Here is a 23,270-nt window from a genome sequence, read left to right as displayed (position 1 = left end):
AGAATTACCCATTCTCAAGTTTCACTGAGGATTTCAATGTGAATCCTCAAGTGCCAAGAGTGGTAAGCACTAAAAATTAAGGGGGAAATTGACTGCGAGTATAATGAACACACACACACACACACACACACACACACACAATGGTGGATCTATAACACACACAAAAAAATTATATATATATAAAACAAAAGAAGAGAGTACTTTTCTGTATCTTCATTTATTAAATTTTTTTTTTTTTTTCTTCAGTTCTATTAATTCCTTTGGTCTGTTCTTGTTATCAAGCAGAATCAAAGTCACCAAAACGTCTCTTCCAGTAACTAATCTGTTTCTTCCAATTTCTATTTCTTACATTAACTAATTGAAACGTAGATAACAATCCACTTGTAAATGTTTTAAATCCTGTCTTATCTGTTTACAATAAACAAAATAAAAAGATAAAAAAATGTTTATACTTTCTACACATGCGTGTTCTAGAAATTCAGAAATTGGTGTTCGATATATTTTCTATAAATACACTGATCTTCGAGGAAAGGCATGACAATGGTGAGTCAATTGTAACATTGTATTTGTTTTCCTCTCTCAACAAAAATACATGAGTCAGCGAGGTCATCAAGAAAACTCCAATACAAGAACGAATTAGAAAAAGTTTGTGCAAGGAATTAGACTCAACAATTGGAACAATAGATATGCTATGTCACTCCACAATTGATTAAAAGAAAAACTGTCCCGAGACAGATACTAGCTAGTTGGTATACACTTGAACTGTGAACTAAGGTGCTTATGCACAGTCGCTAAATCAATCTTGAACCGGAAGGTTTTCCTCTCTACTCATTTTTTCCTCATGCCACTTAGAGAAGCCTTCTAACAGAGCACTCCTCATCCATGGATACCGGCATTTCTCAAGTGCATCTGCTATGGGTAGCCAATTTCTGCTTCGGATGTTTTGTTCAGGCCATGAATCAAGCTCCTCCTTTACGTGCAAAGCATACATTGAAGCTCTGCATAAACCTTCTGGGCTGAATTCATCTTGGTGGGTTTTGCTCCTGAAGTGATAAAATCCCAGGAATCCCTGTAACACTAATATAGTCAAAAGTCGTTCCACTTTTATGATCCCAATTACATGAAATCATTAACATACATTGAAATCCAGCCCTACTATCCTACTGCACCGAGGAATATCAGGGATAAAAATACAAACATATAATTCAATCTTGGCAGTAGACACGAGCTAACAAAATAACATGAAGGAATAAAATAGGGGGGAAAATGACGAAGAAGAAAAAATAAAAAGAGAGACAAGGAAGAAACCAGCAGTAACATAGACATCACAAAGAATGTGATATTTATCCATAAGCATCACAAGTGAAACACAAAACAGAATGATTCATGTCATATATGCAACATGTAAAAATTTGGTTATGCTTACATGATTTCAAATCCTTTTGAGGGATCAATAACTAAAAAGATAATTTTATTAGTGTTCAGTGCTACCCCGAAGTTCCTATAAAACAAAAAGCCAGTCCTAAATATATTTCTTGATCACCCATAAGTTGTCACTCTCATTCTTTCATTAGATGCAGCAATCCAATTGGCAGAAATACTAACTCCTGGGAACCAAAGAGAGAGTAAAAGAACAAAATGGAAGCAAAAATCAATCCGAGAAAGTAATTCTCACTATTAAGTCCCCGCGAACTCCAGCTTCTTCAATAGCTTCTCTTTTTGCTGCGTCCTCAACAGTTTCATCATTCTCCCAGCCACCCTGGAAGGAGATAACACCAGTGTCATGAATATTATCATGATAAACTGTCTAGGTTTTTAAACTAAACTTGCAAAAAAGCAGGAATTGCAGGCATACTGCAGAACAATATTAACGACTAATTCAGAACTAATTCACTTGGCAAATATCAATACATACACCTTGGCATTTTATTTTAAATCTTTGTCAGGCCCATTGTGATTCCAAGCACGATTATGTATATTCAACATAATGCAAGTTTTGGTTTGTATCCCCTAAAAAACTGTTCCTAGAGTAAAAAATTACAGCCAAGATTTTTTTTTTTGAATTCCAAAGTGGTCTAGCATACTGCTAAATAATCATATTTATAATAATCTGTTTCATTTTCTAACGTATATGGTGTTTTTATGTAACATGGTGTACTCAATATGGGCACTCCACTCATTTTTAATGTAATAATGTAGCAAAAGAAGCATGATAAAAGAATTCTCTCTATATATTTAAATTAAACTATTGTATGTTTGCTGGGTACAAAATATGACCAAACATATAGAATACATGCGCCACACAGCCACCTTCATACCCAAGGGTCAATTAGAAAGTCCATGCAACATCTACAAACTTCTTGCCATCTTCAGAACTGGACCAAGCACACGCATACTTGATTAAAATATTCTCCATTTCATATATATTAATTTTAAAGATCCCTGAGTGTTACATTCGCCTCAATGCAAAAACAGAAAAAAATAAAATAAATAAAAGAGTCCATGAATTATTATATCCTCTCAGGACCTTCTGTAGAAATCTCAATACACCTGAATTTTTGCCTGCCAAAGTTACACAACCTAAACATGAGCGACTTAAAAAAATGAATCAACAAACAATTAAAGAACCCAGAAAAGAAGGCTGCAAGATTAAAGTTTTCAACTATCCATCATATAATAGTCTAGCCCTTCACAGAGCTATTTGAAGATGTAAATCCATCACATAATAGTCTAGCCCTTCATTTTCAGAAGAGAGAACCTAGGTTTTAAACTTCAATGACTACTGATGACGTAAATTCTCTTAACGGTCCCTTATTTCTAGGATTCCACCTCCTCACTTCCTGTTCATATTGTTTGGTATGACCCCTCACTGAAGTCGAAACCTTGGCAAGGATGATTTATTATGAAAAGAAATGAATGCCCCCAAACTCTTTAAAAGGACAAGACTCAATACTGTTTTCTAGTATGTGCATTACTACAAAGCTAGCTATAAGACAGAAGATCATCTATTTCAGCATTGTTCCCCATCATTAGAGGGTTTAGAAGCAAGGGCTTGTAAAATGGCCCTTTCTTGGCCTCCTATTTTGGGGATAAGGAAGGAGACAAATTCGGAGAACCTTTTGGGATGTCCGTGGATCTCTTATATCCATTAGAGTTGAAGCGAGAAGAGGAGATCTTCAACTTGGTTATCCGTCCCCAAAAGGGATTTTGGGAACCCCAATGATTTGATGATCTGGTTATTTGAAAATTTCAAATTGGGGGGTGTTGTGGGTTTCAACAGATCAACAAAGATAAGTTCAAGGGAAGGGATCCATGAAGGGTGTATTGCCAATTTGCCATGAAGCTCCTCCAAATTTAAATTACTCTCCTCACTCCCCATGTTTTTGTTACTATTTAGTTATTTTTAGCTGCTTTTAGTTTCTACACACAACCCGACCAATCCATTCAAGTTAAGCTTATGTTATGCTCTTTGGGTTGGAAAGGCTGGGATCGGGCTTGCACTGGGATTTTTATATCTTGGGTTGATTCCTCAAACTGCCCAATTTGCAACAATAGCTGGACAAATTTACCCTTACGAAAATTGAAAATGACAGATTCAATAGTTAAACATCAACAGTTAAAATTCAGCACTTGCAAGCTGCAGGTAAAACTTAGTGCCCTGATAGTTTTTGATTCGGTAGGAAGAGGAAGAAAGCAAAACTTGGAAACCAATGGAAACTCAGATCAGATAGCATATATTGTGTTATATTTGGCATTGGTTTTGAAAATGTTCATATCAATCAAGTTTAAAAATTATTCTGCTGTAGAAGTAAAAGCAATAACAAACATCATAGGTACAATTACTTGAAAACAAAGATAACAGTACTGCATGCAAAAACTAAATAAATAACAGCTTTATACCTTTGGAAACAAGAGACCTGGTCCACTAGGTGAGCTGATCATAAGCACCTCAACTATCCTCTCCGACTTCACATCACTACCTTCATCAGATTCTCTATACCTAAATGGAATGCACCTGGTAGGAAACCGTGAAGAAGTATGATAAGAAATGTGATTCCAACTGTCCCCTTGAATTTGGGATAGGGTGTAGTTAAGTTATTTCACTCTGAACCAAAATATCTAAATTTTGAACTGGCATCTAGCCATGGCAGATTCACAAATAAAAATCTTCTAAAAGTATTAAGTATAGCAAGGGTATATGGGCATTTGCAAAAGAAATTTCTTGTCAAAACTGACAGATACTGGCCTCCGTCTGTGGAGTAAATTATTCATCATACAGTTTTACAACAAGAGAACCTTAAACAAAAAGAAATACTTGACAAGTAACTCTTCAGCATGAACTAAAACCATATATAGTAGTACAGCCAACACTTAAAGAGAAAGTCACCATATGATGACTACACATACAATGAGACAATTAATGATAAAAAAATGATCACTGTGAAATTTAAGTTCTCCGAAAATCCAAAATCCAGCACTTTATATCAGCATTAGCTTCTCATGCAACGATCCCAAAATGATCACTCGATAACTTAATGAAGTTTCTAAAACATTTTCGAAGGCGCTTCATCCCACTGTGCAAGGTGTTAAAAGCAATTCAGATCCTAACTCATTCACATCATTTCAGACATTCAAATCTAATATTACCACATACCCTTTTTCGTCATCATTGCCTATAGCCTTTCTTCTTCACAAAAAAAAAAAAAAAAGGGAAAAAGAAAAAAGAAAAAAAAAAAAAGTGCCTCCAAAGAACCAATGCAGACTCGCAACATTCGCACCATGGTATAATGGATTCAATAGGTTCAAATATAGCTCTCATTAAAATTAGAAATCCCATAGGCCTTAACTTTTCTCCTCTAATGGCTAAAAACCCACAAACATCCCAATTGAATCCCCACCTTCGCAGCAATCCATAAACACACCAACAACAGGAAATAAAGATACTCATTGTAGTAATCATACACTATTTTATAAAAATATAACCTACCCATTAGCAATCAACAATTATCCAAATTTAACATAAATTAATTCATCTCAAACAACGATCAACATCAACAATGTCAATCACAAGAAGCCACATAAAATATTCTGCATTAAAATATCACCAAAAAAATAGTCATCTCAAATGATCGAACTTAACACAATATATATATATATATATATATATATCACAATTCACATATATATGTATATGTATCAAAATGATTGATGAAACTGACGGAAATTACCCTGCGACAAGGCGATAACCGTCCTCGTACCGCTGTTGATGCCGACCCGTGCGGGCCACCAAATCAGACATACTAAATTATCACAACCCTAATACGCTACTAACAGATTTGATCATTCTGCCATTGAAATCACAACGACGACCATTGATTCACACACAATGTGCTCATTCTTCTCCTAATTAGGAACCATTTTGCCATTGTTGCTGATCGTATCAATGGCTGTAAATGCTCTTAAATCCTATACTACACGAGCGTTTGATTCGTCGCAATGAATGTTGAACTATTATACTATTCAGACTATAGAGAGAACAAAAAGTATTGATTTGCATGTAATGAATGTGCAGTTTAGAGTTTAGAGAGAGAAAATGTAGAGAGAGAAATGAACAGAGATTAGAGACAGAGAGAGAAAGGGTAGAGAGAGAAAGGAACAGAGATTACAAAGCTGGTAGAGGGAGGTGCGATAGTAGCGGATCGGGTGGTTTAGGGTTCGGTCAAAGTCACGCGGATCAAGGGTTAAAAGTGGGCCATTGTTGCAATATTTCAGCCCGATGCGGGAATATCTGACGGTCCTGGGTGCACCACGTCATCAGGCCTCAAACTTTTATATATTTAATTTTGAGCTCTATTTTTTCATAATCATTTTATAAATAACCCGACCGTTCACAAGAATCACAACTATTTTAAGTAACGAACGGTCCCGCGTCTGTCTCCCATTTTTATGACCCGATCCAACTGCTGATTATCCATCCGGATCCAAATAGAACCAAAAGCACTGAAAAGAGCTGGAATCTCCATCAATCTGGTTCGGTGAATTGGTCGATTGGAAATTGAATTTCAGTTACTGGTGCTCACCAATTTATCAATGAGTTTAAATCTTATAAGAGAACTAGCTGATTCCGTAACAAATTGGCAATTCTTCAACTGAAGCGGATTGGCTTGATCCGGTTCAACTCAGCCAAAATTCAACAAATGTAGAGTCTACGGTTAAGTTGATACTCTATAGTGCATTTTATTTCAAGTTGGCACTGAGAAGGGCAGGATCAACCTAATAGGAGAACAAGTGCGTTATACATTTTTTAAGAACTAGCCATGGTTCGGCAAATCAGTCGGTTGATAAGGAGGAGTTGAGATAAGGTAATTTGTAACGAGGTAAACCAAAAATAAAATTGATGAGGTAGACCAAGAGTTGGTTTGATTTGTAAATAAAGAAGCACAACAGTATCTTGATTGACTGATTTTGAATTCAAATAAAGATTAGTTTGAGCACTTCAAACAAACCAATAAGATAGGTTTAATTCAAAGAGTTGATAAACTCCTTGCAAAATCTCGTATCTACAACAAACTGACACTGAAAAGAGTGATAGCTATAAGAAGAAGCCCCATCCAACTAATAAGGTATGAGGAAACTAAATACGGAATTGTCTGTTTAATTTTATAACTCAATTAATTGATTTGATTGTCGGAGAGTTTTTGGCCGACTAGTATTTGTAGAATCCTTATTTTGTAAGAAACGGTATCGTTTCGAATAATACATAATCTTGTGCTTGCATCAACAACTAGTGTTCACCAATTTCTTGACAAGTCTGAATTTTACAAGAGAATCGGTTGGTTCAGTACCAAATTCGCGATTCTCTAACTAAAATGGAATGGTTCAATCCGATTCAACCCAATCAGATCTAACAAAAGGTGAGGTCTACTGTACTTATTTTATGGTCCACTGGAAAGGGCAGGATCAACCTAACAGCAAGTGAGGTCCACTGTTAGGTTAGGTTAGGTTAGGTTAGGTTGATAGGGTCCAACCCCAATTTAAGCCTAACTTAGTACAGTATTTTGATAGGTTCTGACAGTTTCTTTTTGTTGTTTGGTTAGTTTGAAGTGACTTAGCACTCTAAGCAGACAACTTGAGCTCAATTGAACTAAACCTATATTAATAATTGTACCTTATCTTTCTTGAAATATTAGTTAGAGAAGACCAACCCAAACATTTGAGGCTAACTTGATCTAACTATATAGCCAAACCTAATCCTAACTTGGAAATATTAGAATTAGGTTAGGCATGGGTTAACATTGTCTGGTTGGGCATGTGGAACTTGGGTTGACCCCTCAACATGCCTAACCTACTTAAGTTGCTTCCTTAGTTTATTTTTTTAATTTTTAATTTTTTTAAAAAAGTTTTTTATTATTATTATTTTTTTTTATAAAAAAAAGTGAGTAAAAAGATTAACAAGTAAAACTTAATCTTTACATAATATATGCCAAACAACCACCTATAAATATCACCTATAAATATCATTACTAATAAATGCATTTGATGGGAGTTAAAAGTTGTTACTCAATTTATAAAGAGGAATAAGCCTATGAGACCCAATTATCTAGAAATCCCATCTCTTTCCCAAACAAAACTTGTGCTCAGAGAGTCTCTCAGACCAAGTGAATAATACATCACAATGTCCAACTGAAGCTATATTTATATATATATATATAAGCTGTTGGTTAATATCATATGCTGGTTTAAGCTTACTGTTAAGAAAGGAGACATTTTTAGAGGCTCAACAGAAGGCTAAAACCATAAAAAGCAACAGATCATGCCATGAAGTGTGCTAGTGTTGGTTTTGTGGCAAAACTGCACAAACAACTCAAATGCTAATTTAATTAGTACTAAAAAAAATCACCATAGTGCTTCACAAAATTTCAAGCTCACTTTCTCCGGCATTCCTGCTGTCTGTTCAACCAAAACGAAGAGGCAGCCGTGTCTGGCTGATAAATCCTTAACTAGGGCATAAAAATTCTCAACCAGACATCCCTAACAATTCAATTATTCACATCATATGGAGTACAACATTGTTTACTACAAGGCAATAACTCAGATAAAAGGGTTTCCAAATTACACATCGGTGCTACAAAACTCAATTTGTTTCTGGGAAGGGCTTAGACAATCAATATACAGCTAGAACCGGTGCCGTCACCTCCTTTCATCAAGCAGAGCAAAGTTTCAGTGTCTTCACATCTCATTATCGATGATATCCCGCATCATTTGTATTGGGATGAGCCCTTCAGTTCGGATAGCATCTTTATTTGGATCTGGACTGATGAAATACAATGTTGGCAGTCCCCGAACCTGTGACACAATATTTCAATTGGGTTTTTTACTTTCTAGCTATTTGCAGCAAAATCCATTCCAACAGAAATCTATGAAACAATATATTTGTCAAATGTTCATTCATCACAATGGAAATAACTTTTGCAGAAGAAAAGGTAGCATCAAATTGTAACAAAGTGATACAGGTTCATCTCCCCAATGGAAAGAAATGTTGAAATAACTTTCAAACTGGGAAAAAAAAAAAAAAAATGCAAAACATGATAAAATTTGCAAAATAATTTTCACCAAACATTTGAGTCCATCACAAATTAAAAGTGCACTTGGAAAATGCAGTGACTAGAGAAATCATATGTTTTCTGTTGACAAATCAAATTCAGTTCAACAAACAGAGCCAAAGACTTTAAGAGAGGATAATTATAATGGCAGGTGGACGTACCTGCATGTCACGTGCAAATTCGTATTCGTCATCTGTGTCGACTTTCACAATTATTGCATTGCTCTCATACTCTACGGCAAGCTGTGGGATGACTCCAAAGTTAAATCTATATATTAAAAGATGGCCGAAACCATGAATTCATAACTACTTCTAAAACATTAATTTGTACTTTTTACTTTCATTTAAAGCAGTTATGTAATCAGCAACTTGTTTAGCTCGAAAAAAAAAAAGCAACATAAGAAGAAGAAATAAAGAGTATCATAGATAAGAAATAGGAATGGTTTTAGAACATTGATTACTATCTTCTTGTTTGGAGGACAAGACCTTTTAAGTACGCCAATTAGGAAAAGTGATAGTTCACATCGAGGATAATACTAGGGGAAGAGGAAGACCAAAATTAACATGGGTACTAACTGCAAATAGAGTGAAATGGAAACAAGTATTCATGTAGACAACCCCAAGCAATTGAAAAAAGGTTTGGTAGTTGTTGCGGAGGACTAGAAAACTACATTGATTCAATAATAATAATTAATTAATTTTTTTAATGGTTCATCAAATTATAAGAAACTTACTCTTTTTTTTTCCTTCTCTTTCATGTACCGTCTTTTCGGGGTGTAGGTGGTTAGACTCTAGAGCCGCCCTTTTCTTTTTTGGGTTAGACGGGTTTGGTGTGAGAAGTCGTTTCCGATATAAGGTGGCATTCACCAGTATAAAATTACACATAGCAAACAATCATTTAAAAGTTCCCCCAAAAATTTATTCAGTGAAACAAAATGCAGGCTAAACTGGAGCCAAGTGTCATGCCCACCAATATGGAGGGAGGTTGGGCCACACAACCGCCACGCAAGCAATGAGAAGGATTCTACATGGTGATTGCAAGGCACATAAGAAGAATTGGATTCTAGATCCTTTCACACTTGTGGAGAGAAGTATTAAGAATTGTAGAGAGAAGATGGATTCTAGAACAATGAAAGGTTGCCCAAAAATTTATTGAGTGAATCAGTAATGCAGGCTGCATTGGAGCTAAGTGTCACGCCCACCAATATAGAGGGAGGTTGGACCACACAGCCGCACAAGCAATGACGAGGATTCTACATGGCGATTACATGGCACATAAGAAGAATTGGATTCTAGAGCATTTCACATTTGTGGAGAAAAGTATTAGGAATTGTAGAGAGATGCAGATTCTAGCACAATGAATGATTTTTAGTAATTGGTAGATTTGAAGATAGTCTAGAAGAGTACAGAGTTTTGTAGAGTTTGTAAATATTTAGGATATTTAGTTGGAGAGTTTGAGAGATGAGATCTTAGTCAATAATTTTAATGCATCCTATCCATCCGGTAGATGTCTATATATAGAGATTGAGGGGGTAGTAACACATTTCAAGACATTACTGCATGCTTAAATTATGTTCCTAAATAAAACCTAGAAATTTGGTAGAGATATTTTTCAACACAAACTAACATCTTTATTTTCTACAGTAACCCAACCTGATGTATTTGTAAAAAATTTCGTATAGGTAAAAAGTTATTGATATGGTTCAAATCTACATAAAACCTTATTATTAACAAACATCTATCATTCCCAAATCCAATGGCTATGGATTTATGGATGTAATAATAGTTTGCCAGTTGTGAAGAGATACAATCAACTAACTAGTGCAAAATTTTATAGAACTCCTAAACTGCTAAAAATACAGTGATAACAAAATTAGTATCCCATCAACTCAAAAGTAAAAACCATCTTCTTACTTGGTTGATCATCCTCTAAAAATAATCTAGACCTTAATGGACTGAAGAATCCCAACAAAAATAAAATATAGCATACAGTAATAGCTGAAATGATGGTATAAATTAAAATTACCATCTCGAGTTCTTGAGCCATCAAAATACAAGGGCCACACCATGTTGCGTAGAAATCGATTATAAGTGGAACATTTCTCTCACCCTTTACTAGCTCTTGGACCTCCTTTGCAGATAACTTTTTCTGCCAAACCAAAGCAACACAGAACGGCACAAACGCCTCAACTTTTCGAACCCACAAAAGAAGTAACAAAATCAAAAGATCAATTACAGATATATCCATTAATCAGCATTTCTACGAACACAACAATTAGTTATTATCCATCTCCAATTGCCAATCCCTAAATAATATAATCTTAATTTTCGAATTTTACTTCCCCCATTGTTTGGTTGCTCAGAAAATAGACTATAAGAAATAAGAACATATTTTTCCTACTATTCTTGTTTCTCAAATTATATGAATAACACACCTCAGCCAAGACAAATATTTGTAAAGGGTCTGTCAAAAAATACAAACATTTAATGTCATAACATTGATATAATTCTTTGAATGTACATTTTTTCAAAAACCCATGGGATTTTAATCCAACCTAAAGAAACAACAGATAATACTACTAAAGTTAGATGTTATACTAAGGTAAATAAATTTTATGCGCAATAAAGTGTGTGTGTGTGAGAGAGAAAGTACATACCACAAGATAGTCTTCTCTGACATACTTGGCTGAACGGGGTCTGCAAAGCAACTTTCTTGGTAGTGATAGTGGTCTTGGAGTTGATAGCAAATAGGGCGTGTTGGTGGTATTGGGGGTGGAGAAGAGCGAGTTTGGCTGATGGGTTTTCACGGAGGAGTGAGAGAAGCAAAAGGATTGTGGTGGTGTTGGTGGTGGCGCACGGAGTGCGAAAATTGGGGCAGTTTGCATTGTTGCTGTTTATCTGGTGTGTGTGTGTGTGAGAGAGAGACAGAGGGGGGGGGGGGGGGGGGGGGGGGGGGATTTTGTGTGTTTTTATTGGATATCTATTTTTCTGAAATGACATTATTAATAGGGTAAATTACTTTGAATTGGTTTAAATTCACTGCCTTTTTCTATGCACTCTTTGGCCGGGCAATAGATGTTGCTTTTATGTTCTGAAGGCGTTTTGTTCTTACGCCGCTTTGTGTGTGTTCTGAGTCTAATTCTTATTATTTATAATTTAATTTTGTAGCTCCTATTATCAAATTCGCACTTACTTTATATGATTTGTGAGAAAGTGTTTTTAAGGTAATATTTTTATATTATAATGATATATTGTATTATATTTTATATAATAGAAAAATAAAATTATTATTTCATAAAATTTGGTTCAAAAAAAAATTGTTAGGAGTGCTCAAGCCCAAATCTCAAAAAAAAAAAAAAAAAAAAAGTCCAAAGTAATAAGTGTTGAAATGTGTTATTTATAGCTATATAAAAAGACCGTTTTACCTTTATTAATATCCATTTACTTAATCTTGCAAATGGCCGGAACTGTTCATGCTCAATCCATCACTATGATGTCCTTGGTAAAAATAATAATGCGAATTAGAGGATGATGTTGACTTATTTATCAAAATAAAATTTTTAATAAAATAATGTTGGGCTGTGAGTAGTTTTGCATATAAAAAATGAGTAAGACATTCATTCTTTTAAAAAAATTGAAACAAAACTATTATATGGGCAAGATCTAATATTAAAATAATTTTATAGATTTTGGCTGACTTTGTTTAGTTTCGACGAATAATTTGGAATACTTTAGAGTTTCTTTTTACAACATGTCTGAGTCAACAGGTAGCAATGACTCAAACCCCTTGTTTTTACACTATTTTGAAATTTTGGGTGCCTGTCATTTTTTGAATTTCCCTATGTAAGGAAAATGAGGATGACTGGTAATAGGCATGGTAAAAAAAAAAAATAATAGGCATGGTAATACAATATATGACGTTGAATTAATTTATATTTATATTCAGGGACGGATCCAGCAGGGGGACTAGGGGGGCAGATGCCCCCCCTGAATTTTTAATATTTTTATTTTATACCTTAATATTTTTAAAATTTATGAAAATGCCCCCCTAAAATTACAATTCGCCCCCACTGGATTCTTTTTTTTTTAGCATTTTATACTTCAAATTTTGATAATTTATGAAGATGCCCCACTATAATTATAATTTGCCCCACTGATTTTTTTTTTTCATTTTATACTTAAATTTTTTTAAAATTTATGAAAAAAACCCTACTAAAATTACAAAAATAAACCCATCATATAATTTTGTACCCACAAATTAAAAATTCGCCCCCCTTCACCAAATTTTCTGGGTCCATCACTGTTTATATTTATATTTCTATAACATAAAACCCTATATCTTCATTTAAGATTGACAATCTATAATTGTCACATAAGAGGGAAACACTTGATAATCACAGTTTAGGATTAAAAAAATATATTTATGCTCCGTTTTGTTAGAGGGATGAAAAAATAGATGAAAGGAGAAGGAGAAGGGATGGATGAGACATCCTAGAATGGAACATGTCTCCCTCAAATTTTATTTGGTTGAATGAAATGAATAATAGAAATAATAGATGGGGTGGTGTATTATTTTTGTTTGGTTGAAGAGAAGGAAAATAGGGTTTTTATATTTTTTTTACCAATATATCCTCATTATTTAAACTTATAAAAATTATATATCCATTCTAAGTTTATAGGAAGGTTAGAAAAGATAAAAACATGTTTTTGTTAATTTTATTTCTTTCTTCTCATCTTCCTCCCAAATGGGAGGATAGAAAATACAAAAAAAATGATGGATGCTTCATCCCTCCTTCCTTTTTTCTCTTCCCTCAAACCAAACACGAAAAAGTTATTTTATCCATCCCTCCTCAATCCTTCCCTTCAACCAAACACGAAAATGTGAATGTATTTATAGAAGCAAGCATAACAGTTCCTACAATTCCTGCCTAAAACACAACTCATACTAGATATGTAATGCACAAAAAAAAAATGAAATTTTCAACTTAGAATTGATTACAGGAACCATAATTTTTTTTTTGTTTTTTTGTTATTCAACTGGCCTTTAGGAGGAAAACACATATAATTGCCCATGTTGTGTACTTGCTTCACTGATAAAACTGGTTGGGACTTTCCTCCAAATATTCCTCTATTTCATACACATGTATGCGAGTTATTAATAGGTTCTTAAGCTTTATAAAGGTTAGATGTCAAATATATATATAACTATATATGTAACACCTCTCTGCATTGTTTGTGAAGTAGACAACACTGCAACAAGGTAGAGATAGTTATTTTTCCTACAATAACTCTTTAAACAAGTAGCCTATAAGAAGTTAATTAAAACAGCTCTCACTCACTCTTTCACCTCCAAGAGCTCTTCCACTTCTTCAAAGTTAACTAGTACATAAGTGTCTACATATATATATATATATATATATCATAATTTTCTTTATACTAGTCTTAATTTCTTCCAATTCTCAATGAAGAATCAATGCCTTTGCCAGCACCAGCAAAGAGCCTAGCAATCTCCAACTGAGTGTTAGCAATGATCTCTGTTCTCTTGAGATCCATTTCACCTCTCTTGGCCTCTGCCTCGGCTCTCATCCTCTCCAGCTCTCTCATTGTGTCCATCCTTGCTTGCTCTGACCTCACCACTACTTCTGCCAGCCACCGGATGCTCTCTGCTACGTCCCTGTCCTCCCTTCTCCGTCGCTTCTTCTTCTCCATTCTCATCCTTAGATTTCTCGACTTCATCTTCTCCTTATCGCTATACAGGCCTGGTGTGCTACTGTCCGTCTCAATGGCATTTTTGTCTGATAAATGATCGGACAATTTAGTATCAACCCCATCTTCCTGGTACAATGAAAGAGTATATTACATTGGTGAATTTGGACTATTAGTAAGTAATACATATTGTGCGAATCGATCATGAGAACACTTCCTCTGAACTCACACCATGTATCAAGTAGAATGAAAGAGCATAATACATTGATGAAATTGGCCTCTTGGCAATATAAATAGAGCGAGTCTATCATGAGAACACTTTCACTGAACTCGTGCCCTTGTATTAGCAACATCAATAGAGTAAGTCTATCATGAGAATACTTTCATTGAACTTGTGCCCTCGTATTAGCAACATAAATAGAGCATATATCATGAGAACACTTTCACTGAGCTCGTGCCCTCATATGAAAAGTAGACTTGAAGGTACTCATACAAAAACATGTTAATAAACAAACTACCTAAATTTTTTTTTTTTCTAATAGTCCACTGATTGATTTCTATAGCAGTTTTTAATATGCCCTTTTTAGAAAAATTGGTAAAGGTCAATTCTTGATGCATATTTATTATTTATGTAATTATGAAAAAAAAAAATTATTTATCTTGTTCATCTTTCCATCACACATGATCAACCTTTTTCAGCTATGAAATAACTGCATTTTAGTTTCAAAAAGTGTAGAACTTTTTTTTATTCTTAAAATTTAATTTCAATTACACTTTAGAAAATCATAATTTGCAAGAAAAATTAAAGTCGTGATCTATGTGTGCTTTTATTAGTAATTTAGTACTAGGAAATGAAGAACATAATAAGTTTCACTCTCATGTCTCTCAAAACATTATTATGATTAAGATGTTTAAGTTCTCTGAAGTGATTATTTTGAATTCGCATTGTTTAATCAGTCTAAACCTTTGATTTCTACAACTCTAATACACACACACACACACACACACTCACACTCACATATGAAAATAAAAAAAAAATTAAAATGGCACTGACCTTAGGTCCACGTTCAACACCATTTGATCCATGCGAGTTTTGTGTGATTCCAAGATGCAGAGGAGTAGGAGGAGGAGGAGGAGCTGGAGGCGGTGGCGGTGGTTGCGGTGGCTGTGCCGGTTCAAGTAGCACCAAAGGAGGATTGATCACGGCCACAGGCGGCGGTGGCGGTGGCTGTGGCAGTGGCTGTGGTGGTGGAGGGCCACTTCCACGCAGCAAAAGATCAAGCCGGGGGAAGAGCGGCCACGACGAGGAGTCGGCGGTGGCGGACTCGGACCGGTACCGCTTCTTCATGGACTCGATCTTGTTCTTGCATTGCGTCTGCGTCTTAGGCGACTTACTACAATTCGCACGTGAAGACACATACTTTGCGACATCTTCCCAATCATGCCCCTTTAATTTTGCTCTATTTCTTAGTATCCACTTGGATTCATAGGCCTCAAGTAGGCTCGAAACCGCCCCTTCACTCCATTCATCTCTTTTCAATCTATCACAGCTGCCGCCGCCGCCGCCGCCGCCGCCGCCGCCGCCCGGTGGTGGTGGTTGTTTTTTAGGAGTTTCATCTTTGACGGAGAGGAGAGATGGGGTTTCTTGGTTAGTTTCTTTATCCATCTCTCCTCATTATAAAACCTCTCCCTAGTTTTTAGCTGCTAACATGAAATGAGAGAAGACCTCAAGAGGTTAAAAGCATGATGAAATGTGTTTGGAGAGAGAGAAAAAGAGAGAAAGCCACTAGCATTTTAGAGTAGTGGCATTATGTGGTAAAGCATAGAGAGAGAGAGAGAAAGAGAGAGCCACTAGCATTTAGAGGGAGAAAATAAAAAGGTTAGTAGCACTAGTGGCCTCTACTAAAGAGAGAGTACTACTACTATAGGTAGCATTTAGAGAGAGAAAAACCCTAGAGAGAGAAAATATGGGTGATCCGATTTAAGTGGGCAACTCAGAGAGAGAGAGAGAGAGAGAGAGAAGCTAATTAGTGGTAGTGGCCAACCAAAGAATAAGGTTCACTTTTGTCAATTTGAGTTAATGATGGTAATTTTAACCTCCTTTTTTTTTTTTTTTTTTCTTCTCACTTTTTGGGAGGTGTTATTTGTTTTGTGGGTTTGGGTATTTTTGGATGTTAGCGTTGATATGAAGCCAAGCCAAGCAAGACATCCACCGACGGTGGTGGTCGTTCACGTGGGATTGTCACCCACTCTCTCTCTCTATATCTATATACCTATACGGAATATATCGCTATCTATCTCTTCTAAGTTCCACTTAGCCAATGCGCTGTTGTCACTCCCCAACTAATTAGAAGCACTTTTCAGCTTTGCTTTTTGGCCTTTTTTGTGCCTTTTCAAAGTCATTCATCACCATTGGAGTCTTTTATGTGCAATGGGTTTCCTACGATCACTCCAATTGGAACACGCATAGAAATTTTTTTTTTTTTTTTTTGTAGCACACAGGTTTATTTGGAAACAGTTGAAAGGGGAACTGTGATCAAAAGTAATGTTCAATAGTATTGATTGAGGAAGCACACTAAGAGGCGAATTATGTTGTACTCGTGCTTTTTAAGTGTAAAATTTAGATCTCATCTTGTATTCATATTTGACGATTTTGTTTCTCGATTTCAGTTAAAATTAAAAAAAACCAACCCATTCAATTAAAATAATTCAATTTCTACAAATTTTCAAACCCTAGTCTGTCTCATCTATGTTTAATAACACATGTTTCTTGCATTTATATAATATTCTTACAAAAGTTGTATTCAATTACTTTGGCATGATTGAGATGCGTTTTGTTTTAGATGTATAGTGTTTTTGATGTAGGAGTGTTTAAAAAAAAAAAAAATCGTAAGTACGTTTGGAACAATATTTTATTTTTGTTTGGGTCAAGTGTTTCTTCCGTTATAGTGAGACTTAGCCCAAACACTACTGAAATAAGAAAAAAACAATTTTTTGGTGTTTTGGTTTTGGATCACCGGAAGTGTTTTAACATTGTATGAAATAATAGAAGGCCACATCAAACATTTTTTTATTACCAAAATTAATACCGTAGCAACTCAAAAACAACAAAAACAAAACTCATGTCAGATGGGCTAATCAACTACATTGCCAAATTGGCTGTACATTTTGTGTACTCCAGCTTTTCGAAGAAAGAGACAATTATTTGAGCATCCAAACGCTACCCAATGATCTGCAGTCCCCTTCAAGGCTCAACAAACCAGTCTGCCACAGTGAAATTGACCAGAGAGCCTAAAGACCCTGCTCATGCTCATACCTGCAATCACGTGCTCTGCTCATGCCATTTTGGCTTCTTGTGACCCACTTTTCTCCTCTCTATCTAAAGACTAAAACCTAATAGCCTGAAGACCCAGCTCATTGCCTTGTCCCTGTCGTGTTTGGTAAGGCTGTCCTCCTCTATTGCCTGCATCTATCCAGGAAGACCGAGAAAGAGTAATTGTGTGGAACATTATATCTTCACACACAAAAACACACGTATACAAACATTAGGAAATTTAACCTAATTGACTTCATTAGTACGCATGTATAGTCAAGTGTTTAGGTTACCATTGCATGTTTAATTAGTGTTTAGTCTGGAAAGGGTAATTGCCAGTACTTACAAGATGTGGACGAGTTCTAAAAAGTTGTCTACCAAACCCTGACAACATGAAAATCCTCTGAACCACAAAAAAGTTTAGCTCAGGTTGAAGTAGCAAACCATCTAGATCTACCTCCTGATATGATATTTTTGACAATTCTACTTAAAATATTAACCCCGGTAAAGAGTTCAACCGAAAAATCGAACAAACTTGAAAAAAATTAAATAAAAATAAATAAATAAATTAGATGCTTACTGGTTTGTAATTTTGAAAACATTTTTCTGTTTTCAAATAACTAAAAATATAAAACTGTACAAATAATTTGGTTCAGTTTTTTAAAAAGTGGTATGCTTGGTTTGTAACTATGAAAATAATTTTTTGTTCTCAGAAAATTGTACAAAAAATTCTGCTTGATTTAATTTTCTGAAAACACAATTATAAAAATTCATGTTTTCATAAAATTATAAAGATTGTTTTTTGGGAATAGTTTTTTGTTTTATGAGTTCTTCAGAACTGTTTTCACCGATACAAATCAAACATGCCCAGTTCTTTGAATTGTTAAAAATTATTTTCAAAGTTATAAATTAAACAAGCCTAATTATAAGAATGTCTACTTTCAAATAATATATTTTATAACAAAATACACGTGACATCAACATTTCATTACATGGAGACACGATATGATCCATCCCTACACTAGTTAGAGATCTCGGGATAAAGTGGGGGTTTGGGTTAAATTTTTAATTTGTGCATGAATAATAAAGAGCTGATAATTAAGAAAGTAACAGATTTGAAGATGGAAAACTGAATGATTGTGGTGATTGGGCAAGCATTTTAAAGGTGGTGTGAAAGGTAGTTGAAAAAATGAATAAGTTGTTGGCTTTTAGCTGGTGGAGGAGCTGTCAGTTAGTGCTCAAGATGCTGTTTCATCTTTTTATCAGTGACAAAGTTGACAAACATTAAAGTCTTAAACTATCAAATGAAAATAATGATTCTATTGCTCCTGGATCTGATTGGTCTATCATGTAATAGAGAACAATTCAAGGATTAGCTGCTTTTATTCCTTTAAAATCTAGGGTTACCTAATGGTACAAAAAAATTAATATAATAATAATCTTAAGAAAGATTAGGTCTATAGTGTTTTAGGTACCAATCACCCAACAAGTGAGAAAATCATCCATTTTTCAAACCCACCACAGGAAATAACTTGCGAATAATAGATTAAGCTGGACTTTCTTCTGAATTCAAGCTGTCTAGTCCATTTTATGAATTGAATTACTCTTTTTTTCTGGTCATTGGTACAGAATTGGACTACAACTGTAATCCTCCCTTTTAAATGTCAAGCATCGTATTGCATCTAAAACCAACTTTCACGGATTGTAGGATTCAAGAAAAGAGTAAAAACTTACCGTTTATGTTCACGGAGGGTAGGATTTCACTATGGTTAAAAAAACGTGAAAGAATTTAAAAAATTTAGAATAAATAAATATTCTCGCATTTGGATAACATAACAAGTGCGGAATATATCTGAATACATCTGCAATCAGGGACGAATCTAGGAATTCATACGAAGGGGGGAGGAAAAAAAATTTATATAAAAGAGTTTTTTCATAATTTTAGTGGGAGCAATTTTAAAATTTTATAAGTATAACTGAAAAAAAGTATAAATTTAAAGATGTAAAATATAATAATAAAATTTTTTAATAGGGGCGAATGCCCCCCACTGAACCCTTCACAGATTCGTGTCTGTCCGTAATATTATTCAGGCTCTTCCACAATAATATTTCTTTGTTCTACTAGCAGCCAAAATTTTCATATTGCACGCCAAACTTTTATCTTTATTTTTTATTAGTACTTATAATAAAGGGAAAATTACATATAAATGGAGTCAAAGTTTCATATTTACTTAGAGACTGAGTCAAAGTTCCATATTTCTCTAAAATGGATTGCTGAGGTGGCACATGATTTTTTACTGTTTAAAAAATTGTGGTGCCTAAAATGCCCTTCCCTAATAAAAAAGTAGTACCTTCAATTCAAAAAAGTAGTACCTTCAGTTCAAAAAAGTAGTACCTTCGGAGAAAAAGTAGTACCTTCGCGAGTGTTTAAAAAACATGGTACCTGGACGCCAAAAAGTAGTACCTTCAGTTCAAAAAAGTAGTACCTTCGAAGAAAAAGTAGTACCTTCGCGGAAGGGTATTTTAGGCATCACAATTTCTAAACAGTAAAAAACCATGTGCCACCTCAGCAATCCATTTTAGAGAAATATGAAACTTTGACTCAGCCTCTAAGTAAATATGGAACTTTAACTCCATTTATATGTAATTTTTCTTATAATAAAAAAGAAATAAAGATAAAAATAAATAAATAAAAACTCACAAAACAGTGTGTGAGGTCAAGACTATGGGACCACCAGATAATAACTTTGTCCAATAGTAATATGAAATGGACTCAATGACAAAGATGCCAACTTACTGTGAGAACTAGCTTTGTTTCTTTTTGGTGAAAGGTTAAAATAAGTGGGTTTGGAAGAAATTTGGTGAAGAGCACCTGTCCGGATATGGTGGGATTTGGGAGGGAAGGTATATTTCTTCTTTATCTCTCTGCCTTTTAATTTTTTTTTTTTATTCTAATCTTTTAGGTCATACCTTTTTCTTTAAATAATTCTTTGTAATAAAAAGGCAAAAGATAGTTTCTATGCCAGGGAAAAAAAAGAGGGGGTAATCAGCTGATAGATGCTGCAATAGACAATGATATGGCAATTTAAGATACCTCCACATTGATCATCCACAAGAAAACCTCACCATCTTGGGTCGACTACACGAATCGTTGGATCCTATATTTTCATTCTGCTCTAAAAATTCAGATATGGAACGGTATAGAAAACGCGAGCATGTCATCAGCGGTTAATTTGACATTTTCTTGATCATCACCCTGTTGAATTTTCCTCTTCTTAAGCCTCCTGCATATCTGGTATAGACTTTATCCATTCCCAAGTACACAAATCTCATAAATGGCATCCTCTGTTGAAGTCTTCTTACCACTCACAGTAGCCTTGAATTAGTCAAAATCCAAGGAATAAACACCAAGTCCTAAAACAACTATATTTTATTTCAATTATTACTTATAAAAAAAAAAAGTCCTAAAACAACTATAGCATATCTGGCTCATGACAAGTTTTGGAGTCAAAAATGGTTTGCCCGGCCCGGGGTGGGGAGGCTGTCTTTCCTTCCTGGGTCTTTGGAGATTAGTCGGGGCAAAACCCCGGATACCCGGGTCATTCCAAAAAAAAATTGGTTTACCAAATAGGCAGTCTAGAATAAGTTTAGATGGGAAAAAAGCCGTTTCTTTACACTATTCTTGCATATTCTCTCTTCCACTTGAATAAAACTAAAATAAAAAACTTAGCTCATTGTTTAATCTCTTACTTTCCTTTACCACTTATTCCCACGATAACAGAACGAGGAAAGTGATTCCTTTCCATTTATTCTCTCATTAAATCCATGTACCAAACAGAGCCGTAGATATTTTACCAACACTGAAATTTGGGCAAAACAGTTTGGAAAATCCAACTAATTTTGCCATTTAGTTGAAATAGATAGCTATGTAACTAGATAAGTTTCATTCGAATAGAGCCAAACGAATGAAGAAGTATATGTCATGGCACAAGCTCATATTTAAGCCAGTTGAGTTGTGAATCTGCAAATAACCAACGATAGACTAGAAATATTATCTGTTTCAACCATTGAAAAATCCAAATCTATAATTTAAACTCTTAAAAATTCAAATCAACTTGCTATAGCAATCACCCTCACAAGTAGTATTAAAATTGGAAAAATCTCTTATTAAGCATTTGCCTAGATGACCCTCAAGTCCTAAACTGCATATATTCTACCAGCAACTTGGTTTTTGTTTTCTCATCGGTAGCCTTCTGATTACTCACACAAGAATCTAATGGTTTGAGGTTCAAAGAGATCATAATACAAAGATATTATTCGTCACATCAGAGTTATGGCAACACCTTTACAACTACATAATCTCCGCAAGGTGTGAATGATCTCTGTCATATGCCACATTTGACTAGTCGAATCAGTAGCAACTAAGATATTTCATTCATTATTATGACTTACATAGTAACCCAAGGTGCCTCTATGTGTCATCAAGCAATGTTTACCAATACCAGGCATGTATCAAAAATTAAATCCACAAAGCCAATAAGCAAGCATGTGTTCCACATTCATATCTTTGTAAGAAACATGTATTGCTTCTAACCAAACCATGTGAACAGAGTCAGTTATCCTATCAACAGTTCAACACTTAGGTGAACCTCATCTCATATATTAATAAATTCATGCAAAAATGCTCAAATCCACAAAGGCAATAACTAAGAATGTCTTTCACATTTATATTCTAGTAAGAACTGCAACGAAAAGGACTAAAGGAAGCCAGTCATTACTTTCAGCCTTCCCTTCTCATCTAATACAGTGATCCCAAGTTTCCATTCACTATTTTTGTCCACAAAGGAGCTTGGAGTAACCAACATTCATTAAATGTATCATCTTTCTAACTATCTTGAACAAACTTATATTCCTTGTATTGTCATCATTCAAGGAAAGTTTTTTTTTTTTTCATGGTAAATATCCTAGGAATTTTGAGTGTTTAGGCGTACTACTATGGTAAATATCCTAGGAATTTGTTCTGTTCTCATTAATAGAGTAATCTCAAGATACCATGAGCACTCTAAAGTAATATTGAGCTACTATATCTATATGCAAACATATTGAGAATTACTGAACAAACAAGTCATGCGTCGTGTATTGAAAGAAATATGTAGAAGCAAGAAGGAGAGTATATCAAACCAATAAAATAATTTAACCATCTAATGGTTAAAGAACTATGGCTATTTGTTGAAAGTAAGCAGCATAAAGGTGTGAAGATATAAGAAGAAATCAAACTACATATTTTGCAGGTATTTAAACTAATTCATTGCACACCTGTGTCTACTGCCTTTTCTCTCTGCTATCACACTCTGCACATCTCAGCTACACCATTCCAAAAATCTGTGTCTCATTCACACACACGCACAAAATAAATATCCACAGTCTAAACTAGTTTCTGTCATCATAAAATAACACTAATATAAAAAAGAAAAAAGGCTAACGTAGTGCACAAGGCTCCGCTATTGTAGAGTCTGGGGAGGATCAGATGTACGTTGTCTTACCTCCGCATGCAAAGAGGGTGTTTCCTATTTCAAATTTCAGGTCACAATGGAGCAATTTTACCATTGCGCCAAGGCCCGCCCTCACATTACTCCTATAACGGAGAAT

At 34.8% G+C, this 23,270-nt stretch overlaps 3 protein-coding genes across 3 annotated transcripts; all 3 read right to left on the bottom strand.

The window, feature by feature from the left end:
- Positions 1-216: 216 nt before the first annotated feature.
- Positions 217-5,691, bottom strand: LOC132299428 (nudix hydrolase 16, mitochondrial-like). Its single transcript, XM_059796033.1, has 4 exons — positions 5,229-5,691; positions 3,901-4,015; positions 1,676-1,759; positions 217-1,069 (listed from the first exon to the last, which is right to left on the bottom strand). Exons 1-4 carry the CDS (start codon positions 5,297-5,299, stop codon positions 797-799), a joined length of 543 nt encoding a protein of 180 aa, XP_059652016.1. The 5' UTR covers positions 5,300-5,691; the 3' UTR covers positions 217-796.
- A 2,167-nt stretch (positions 5,692-7,858) lies between these two features.
- LOC132299427 (thioredoxin-like protein CITRX, chloroplastic) lies at positions 7,859-11,533 on the bottom strand. Its single transcript, XM_059796032.1, has 4 exons — positions 11,260-11,533; positions 10,629-10,751; positions 8,765-8,845; positions 7,859-8,346 (listed from the first exon to the last, which is right to left on the bottom strand). Exons 1-4 carry the CDS (start codon positions 11,485-11,487, stop codon positions 8,230-8,232), a joined length of 549 nt encoding a protein of 182 aa, XP_059652015.1. The 5' UTR covers positions 11,488-11,533; the 3' UTR covers positions 7,859-8,229.
- Positions 11,534-13,804: 2,271 nt separating this feature from the next.
- On the bottom strand, positions 13,805-16,323 carry LOC132299426 (trihelix transcription factor ASIL1). The gene is made up of 2 exons (XM_059796031.1): positions 15,363-16,323; positions 13,805-14,437 (listed from the first exon to the last, which is right to left on the bottom strand). Exons 1-2 carry the CDS (start codon positions 15,972-15,974, stop codon positions 14,045-14,047), a joined length of 1,005 nt encoding a protein of 334 aa, XP_059652014.1. The 5' UTR covers positions 15,975-16,323; the 3' UTR covers positions 13,805-14,044.
- Between the last annotated feature and the right edge of the window lie 6,947 nt (positions 16,324-23,270).

Source organism: Cornus florida, unplaced genomic scaffold (genome assembly GCF_030987335.1).
Source record: "Cornus florida cultivar Cherokee Brave unplaced genomic scaffold, ASM3098733v1 CherokeeBrave_3.0.0_Hap2_Chr03, whole genome shotgun sequence".
Classification (NCBI taxonomy): domain Eukaryota; kingdom Viridiplantae; phylum Streptophyta; class Magnoliopsida; order Cornales; family Cornaceae; genus Cornus; species Cornus florida.
This window is presented reverse-complemented; position numbering and strand designations above follow the sequence as displayed.

Bases quoted from the DNA above. Each gene is read 5' to 3' on its own strand.
- LOC132299428 (XM_059796033.1), bottom strand. From the start codon at position 5,299: ATGTCTGATTTGGTGGCCCGCACGGGTCGGCATCAACAGCGGTACGAG. The intron at 1,760-3,900 runs GTATAAAGCTGT...ATCTCCTTCCAG, and splicing joins CAGGTCTCTTGTTTCCAAAG to GGTGGCTGGGAGAATGATGA. The intron at 1,070-1,675 runs GTGAGAATTACT...TTAGTGTTACAG, and splicing joins GAGTTCGCGGGGACTTAATA to GGATTCCTGGGATTTTATCA.
- LOC132299427 (XM_059796032.1), bottom strand. From the start codon at position 11,487: ATGCAAACTGCCCCAATTTTCGCACTCCGTGCGCCACCACCAACACCA. The intron at 8,846-10,628 runs GTAATTTTAATT...GTCATCCCACAG, and splicing joins TGGCTCAAGAACTCGAGATG to CTTGCCGTAGAGTATGAGAG. The intron at 8,347-8,764 runs GTACGTCCACCT...ATTGTGTCACAG, and splicing joins AATTTGCACGTGACATGCAG to GTTCGGGGACTGCCAACATT.
- LOC132299426 (XM_059796031.1), bottom strand. From the start codon at position 15,974: ATGGATAAAGAAACTAACCAAGAAACCCCATCTCTCCTCTCCGTCAAA. The intron at 14,438-15,362 runs GTCAGTGCCATT...TCATTGTACCAG, and splicing joins GTGTTGAACGTGGACCTAAG to GAAGATGGGGTTGATACTAA.